The sequence below is a fragment of the Camellia sinensis genome, chromosome 12, assembly GCF_055761805.1.
Source record: "Camellia sinensis isolate YWXY chromosome 12, ASM5576180v1, whole genome shotgun sequence".
Taxonomy (NCBI): Eukaryota; Viridiplantae; Streptophyta; class Magnoliopsida; order Ericales; family Theaceae; genus Camellia; species Camellia sinensis.
The window spans coordinates 45798651-45805559 of NC_138972.1; the positions used below are offsets into that span (position 1 = coordinate 45798651).

At 32.2% G+C, this 6909-nt stretch overlaps 1 protein-coding gene across 1 annotated transcript; it reads left to right on the plus strand.

Moving 5' to 3' along the window:
• Positions 1–506: 506 nt before the first annotated feature.
• On the plus strand, positions 507–5838 carry LOC114256552 (glutamate--cysteine ligase, chloroplastic). Its single transcript, XM_082898459.1, has 6 exons — positions 507–721; positions 3522–3672; positions 3904–4025; positions 5192–5270; positions 5407–5582; positions 5773–5838. Exons 2-5 carry the CDS (start codon positions 3574–3576, stop codon positions 5479–5481), a joined length of 375 nt encoding a protein of 124 aa, XP_082754585.1. The 5' UTR covers positions 507–721; positions 3522–3573; the 3' UTR covers positions 5482–5582; positions 5773–5838.
• Positions 5839–6909: the final 1071 nt, after the last annotated feature.

Sequence of the window (6909 nt, forward strand, 5' to 3'; positions counted from 1 at the left end):
TGTGACGAAAAGTAGGGAAGAAAATAAATTTCGTCACTAAATAAGAATAATCCGTGAGGAATTACAAAATTTTGTCACATATAATAAAAAAATAAAAATAATAGGTGACAATATATTTTCGTCAATAAATACTTCTTTCTAGGTGAGGAAAAATTAAATTTCGTCACCGAAGGTTTTCCTGCTAATTTTTTTTAGTAGCGCCAAAATTTTGAGACTTTTGGTGATAAAAATTTTTGTCACCAATTATATATTTATTAGTGAGGAATATATTTTTGTCACAAATAATTTTATATATATTTTTTTTGAGAAACTTAATTTTAAATATTTTAAGATCATTTGGTGAGAAATATATTTTCATCACTAATAATTTTTAATATTTTGAGACCTTTTAGTGAGAAAATTATTTCGTCACTAATTTTAGAGGAAAAATTTTGACAAATTGAAATGGTAATAAAAAAAAAAGTAGACTGCTAATTTCGCGCAACCCTCCAACAACACCCCCCCAAACCCATTTTTTTCTTTCGTTTTTTTGTTTTTTTTGTTCATCAGTTTTCCTCCCATCCCTCTCTCGCAAAACACAACGCCCCTTTTCCTCATTCACCTCGTTCTCCTCCTTCAGTGCCGCTACCGATGTTTCCCTCGTTCTTCTCCGAGCAATCGACAGCGCTGTCCGCGTCGCTTCGAGTAGTATTCAATTATTTCTCTATTTTTCTAGTTTTAGGTATGGGTCATCTCTCTATCTTACACTCATTTTCTCTCTTTTTCTATCTTTGTTGCTAATTTCCCTAGCTTATTGAACATCTGCACTCATTAATTTTCATAAGAATTACAAACTTTGAACATCTTAAAAAAGAAGTAAATACACACTTCATTATGGGTAATATTTGAAACAACAATGGAAGAACCTCATTGGAACCCTAACCTATGAATTCAATTGAACTGTGCGTTCAAGATTTAATTGGTTTGTAGGTTCTGTAATTTTTGTCGATAGTCATTTATCCAAAATCCTACAAGATTTACAGTGATTGCTTATGAATAATGAATTCCATGTTTTAATTCGAAGGTTCATACCTTCAGCAGTGGTCAATGTGACTGTTTTTGCTATTCATTGAGCAGTGGTCAATGAATTCCATGTACTGTAATTTTTGTTGATAGTCATGTTTTAATTCAAGATTTAACTGGTTTGTAGGTTCTGTAATTTTTGTTGATAGTCATTCTTTTTGTCCATAAATACAAATCACTGAGGGTGAAGTTTAAGATTCTATTGCCAAGTATATTAGAATTCTCTACAATAATTATCTTTACACTAATCTTTCAATGGTAATTTAAGTAAATGGCACCAAAATTCAATTATTCTTGCAATTATCTCATCATGAAAAAATAGATTGATTATAATTTATTTGGTTTTCTTGAAGATGTTAAAGTGCTATTCACCTATTTAACCAAAGAAGAATTTAACAGAGACATTGAGCTCATAATATTCTTCATTATGCTGAATTGTATTTCTCTTATCAATTGTTTGATGGTGCTAGGGGTATTAAAATACAAAATACTCTGTTAAATGTTAACTTTTCTTCTATGAAGAACCTTTTCTACCCAAAAAAAAAAAATTAAATTAAATTACTAAGTTCATGAGACTGGGTGCAAAGCCGGCCCATGTTCTTGCTAGGGCTGCTCTAGGTAGAGATATAAAAAGCACAAATTAGATTCAAAGCATTATAGTAGACGTTTTTTTTTTTTTTTCTTTTTTTGAAGGCCAGGATACACTTAATTCAAGAGAACTAACAAAGCAATAAGACATAACTCAACAAAGAAGCCTCTTCTTTGTGGATCCTTAGCCAAACTTTTGAAATTTTTCTTCAATAAACTGTTAATTTTTTCTTTCACCAATTTCTCAAGATTGAAATAGAATTCATGTGGATGGCTTTTCTTCTCTATACCCAAAATCCCAGATATAAGACTAATTAACTCTTCCAAAAATGTTTTGTCATCATCACATGAATTGTACTTAAACCCATATCCAATTAGCTTCACAGCTTCACTCATCAATTTCATGAACTCCTTTACGTAGCCAAAAAGCTTCTGCAACTGCTCCACTAGAGAACTCAATAAATTCTTCAATGTACCAAAATTCAGCTTCACATCGAAGAGCAAAACTAGACGAAAATTGAAAACATGAAAGTTTTAGCTTTTGCAATGGTTGAGTCAATCTTGGTCTTGCATTTGACAATGGCTTTTTTGAACTTTTTGGCAAAGTTGTCACCCTAAGGGGTCAGGTCACAATGGAAAATTCAATGGCTACTGATAAACTTATAGGGGATCAGGTCACAATGAAAAATTAAATGCCTTCCTAATTTAATTTTTTAATTATGCTTCATGGGGCAACTTACTGCATAACAGAGAGTAGTTTATTTGCTTGCATTCCATGTCTCTTGCTTTTATGTTGTGTTCAAAATTTTGATGATTAATTAATGGTGTAGAAGTCAAAGCAGTATTTCTTATCCTTAGATATGAACACAGAATGAAGGAATTTTGTTTGGGAGGAAATTCAAGCACCCATATGCTCCTAGCTTGTTTTCTTCCTTCACCTTGCCTTTATTGATGCTTTTGTCATTTTGATCACTTCCATTAGTTTAATAAATTTTGTTTAAAAAATAATCGCCATTGCTTCTTGTTGTGATTACAATACTGTGCAGCTACTTTTGTTTTTATAACTCTAGCAGGTTGCTTGGTTACAGTTGGACCTTGATATTTACTATTGTAGATGTGATATTGTTTACACACATATTGTCTACATGTCACAATAACACTACATAGCTGATTTGCTTGTATTTCAGCTAAAAATTGTGCATCTAATATAAAGAAGGAGAGCTGTTGTAGTCCACAGCAGTCAACCTAAAATCCCAAATAATAATTAGGTAGGGTATCGTAGGAGGCATCATAAAAATATAGGCATTGATCATTGCTTACACCTTTCAGTTGATAGCATTCCCCCCCACACCCCCCTCCTTCTCTGTTCTTTTTTTAAAAAAAAATTATATAACAAAATATCATGTGTTAATGACTCAACTACACAGCACTTGTTGTGAGGGATTAATTTGTTTACAGTGATTTTTTTCAGTACTAATTTAAGTAGTCTATTGTTAATTGTTAGTAATTTCTTTTGTTCGCGTCTCTTGTTATATATTGCACTTGAAGATACTTTGATTTTTGATTTTTTATTTTTATTTATTTTTGATTAACTTCTAACTTACCAGATCACATAGTTGGCTAATAACTTTAATAAAAATGAAATGAACCTAGGAGGTATTTTGGTTGCCTGGACATGAAGCTCCAATATTGCAATTGACTATATATTGAATTCCATTGTCCACATCAATTAATGTTTATTCTGGACTTGTTTACAGATTCCAATTCCATTTTCTGGTGTCACAAAATAATTTCGGAATCCAATTACTGGTTATTGAATATTTTTCTCTATCTTGTTCAGAATTGTGAACTTCATGGTGTGGATTCTGCAGAATAGGTACAGAACATGAAAAATTCGGCTTTGAGAGTGAAACTTTAAGGCCTATGACGTACAAACAGATAGCAGAGTTGCTCAATGGTATTTCTGAGACATTTGACAAGGATAAACTAATGGAGGGTGACAACATTATTGGACTCAAACAGGTAGACACTCTTCTATCTTGTTTTTCCAATAAAAAATAAAAAAAAATTATCTAAATACTTGGAAAGTTTTTAACCGTTTTCTGGTTCATGTATTACTTCTGTATGGACAATGATGCTCTATTTTTTTGGTTCAAAAGCAATAAAAAAATTTCATTCTTGTTCTTTCTGAATTTTTTTCATAAAAGTAACATGCATCAAGTTTTACCTTTTGTTTTTGGTGTATTTCTGGAGAGCAACTTTACAGACTTCATAGTACTATCATGCAAGCAAAGAAAAGCATATCATTGGAACCAGGAGGCCAATTTGAGCTTAGTGGTACACCTCTTGAAACTCTACATCAAACTTGTGCTGAGGTTAATTCACATCTTTATCATGTTTGTCTGAAATCATAACTTTAGCATATAGATGAACACATGTGGCTGATATACAATATGTTAGTAATTCTTCAATTATGATTTATGAGAAAATGAATGTATGTGATATATCATGGCTTTTAGTTTTTATGTGGTTTTGACGAAGGTGGGATTTGATCTCAAGTCTATGTTATGATGACCAAGAACTATTAGCTATGCTAGATAGTATCATGAATCACACATGATGTTATGGAAGGCCAAGCTTATCATATTTGAGGATCACATGTGAGTTGAAGGAAATTGAAGGAAGAACACATGCTTGATGACATGTATTAAATCATAGGTTGTGGGGGGAATTTTAGGAAGATGTACTTATTATATATAAGCAAGATGTGATGAATTTTTCGAGCTTGGTTACTTGGACCAGCTTTATGGTATCCTCCAAATTGGAGCTAGTTGTTTGTGCTGCAGATTAGTTTCCTACCCCACTACCACCAGTTGAGCATGGCTTATGACCTGTAGGACATATGGCTGCAAAGACTTAACTCACTGGTACAATTGATTACTTTGTCATAGATTTTGAATCAGTTAGGACTAAAAAGGAATTTAGATACCTGTCAGCATGCACAGCCCGGATTTAAGCCTAACCCATCAAGGTTCCTGTTCTAGTTTTGTATGACTCCTTCAGCTTACTTGCTTTTGGGGTTGCAAACAAGTCGAGCCAAGTTTTGGGGTGTTCGAGTTTGGCTAATTGAAATTAGTCGAGCTCAAGCTTGAGTTGAGCTCAAAAAATCGAGCCCAAGCTCAGCTTGCGTAGTGCTTGAAAAACTTGAGCTCAACTCAAATCAACTCAATTACATATATGAGTAGGGTTTGAGCTTGAAAAGAAAAATCAAACCTAAATTAATTTGCACATTAAGGGGGGAAAAAAGAAAAAAAAAAAAAGGAGAAGATTAGATTATGAGAAAACATTAAAACAATGTTCATATTATTAATAAGTTTCATGGATCAAATATGTGAATTTGTAGAAATGCCAAACATCAACAACAGAATTATCCACACACACACACAAAAAGAAAAGAAGAAAAACCAACATAGTGTTACATCGATATATGAATACAAGATCAACTATCTGTGTACTGACATAGTATTTTGGCTTAGGGAAGATATAAGATTATGAGGACTTACATGCCCAAAGTTGGCACTCTTGGACTTGACATGATGTTTCAGACATGCACTGTTCAGGTGTGAGAAACTATACATTTTTGGTGTTCCAGTCATCTCAAATCAGGACTTTTGAAGTCACTGGCATTTTTTTTTCTTACAAATCTATAAGTTGTGTCTGAATGGGAAATGTTGGACACATTTCTGGCTTTTATAGGTCAATTTGGACTTCAATTCTCAAGTGGACATGGTCAGGAAATTTCGTGCTGGTCTTGCTTTGCAGCCTATTTGAAAACTTGTTCTTTGTTTTTCTTACTGGAGTAATAGATTGCCACAGCCTTGTTTATAAAGTTTGGTTATAGTGATGGATTAGTACACATCATTGGTACAATGGTATTCCTATAATCTTTTGGCATCTTCTATTATTCGTGTTGCTTATCATCAATGATCACCTCAACTCTTTGAAGTTTGGGATTGTTATATGCATTTCTACTTAATTGGTTTGTAAAATAAAATTATTTATATATGAGTTTAGATGTAATTGATAATATGTTAATGTTTTTCTTATTTATTTTCTTTGCAGATTGGTTTTTGGTGACATCTAGAAGCATACTTGCAAAGGAAGATCAAGTGTTGAAATTCCCCCCCCCCCAAAAAAAAAACTGATACTTAGTTCTAGTTGCAAATTAACATCGAGTGTTGATTTGGAGGGAAAGTTGGTTTAGAATTGCGAAAATAGCATGTGACAATTGGAGCACCATTGTAATAATTTGGCGATTTATTACTATTCATTGCCAAATTATAACAATAGCAATGATATTATAGAAAATGCCATTGGAGATGGTCTTAGTTCATTTTGGGATTTGCTATGATGGTTTTTTTCTTATACTTAATGGATTATTATTAAATTTGTTTGATGGATATATTTTGATTTATAATATAAATTGTTTGGTGAATTTTTTTTGTAGAGTGGTGTATAATAGCTAGTTGATTTCTTAGTACATTTCAAAGGCTATTTGGATATGAGCAGGGATATTTGTGAAATAATAATTTAAATTGAAATATAAAATATAGAACAAGTTTAGTGACGAATTTTTTGGTCATTTGTACTTGTTATTATGACAAAGTGATTATTCGTCGCTAATAAATATTTTTTGTGACAATTTATTGTAGTATATATATGAGAGTTTTCATTGATTTTGTTGTTTGGTGACTAAAAATTTCGTCACGTATACATATATATATATATATATATACATATTTGTGACGAAATATACTTCGTCACCCATGTATGACTTTTGGAGACGAAGAATTTCCTCACCTTTACATCTTACTGTGATGAAATTATTTCCTCATCAACGATCAACATGTGTGACAAATTTATTCGTCAACTAAAGTTATAAATATGTTATTGTATTTGGTGACGAAAATGAAAATTTTTGGCGACAAAATGTTGTTTTATTGGTGACAAAAAATTTCGTCACTGAAGTAATTTCATTGGTGACGAAATTAGTTTTCGTCACAGTGGTTTTTAGTGACAAACATTCAATGACGAAACCGGTGACGAAAACATTTCCTCACAAATATCTATAGTGACGAAATTAGCTCTTTGGAGACAAAAGAATTTCGTCATTCAAGACCCAACTTCTTGTAGTGAAACCATTAAGTATGAAACCTCAATTCTACACATAGGCAAACAAGTGACTTGAAACCACTTTCA

Bases quoted from the DNA above. Each gene is read 5' to 3' on its own strand.
- LOC114256552 (XM_082898459.1), top strand. From the start codon at position 3,574: ATGACGTACAAACAGATAGCAGAGTTGCTCAATGGTATTTCTGAGACA. The intron at 3,673-3,903 runs GTAGACACTCTT...GTATTTCTGGAG, and splicing joins ACATTATTGGACTCAAACAG to AGCAACTTTACAGACTTCAT. The intron at 4,026-5,191 runs GTTAATTCACAT...GGCTTAGGGAAG, and splicing joins TACATCAAACTTGTGCTGAG to ATATAAGATTATGAGGACTT.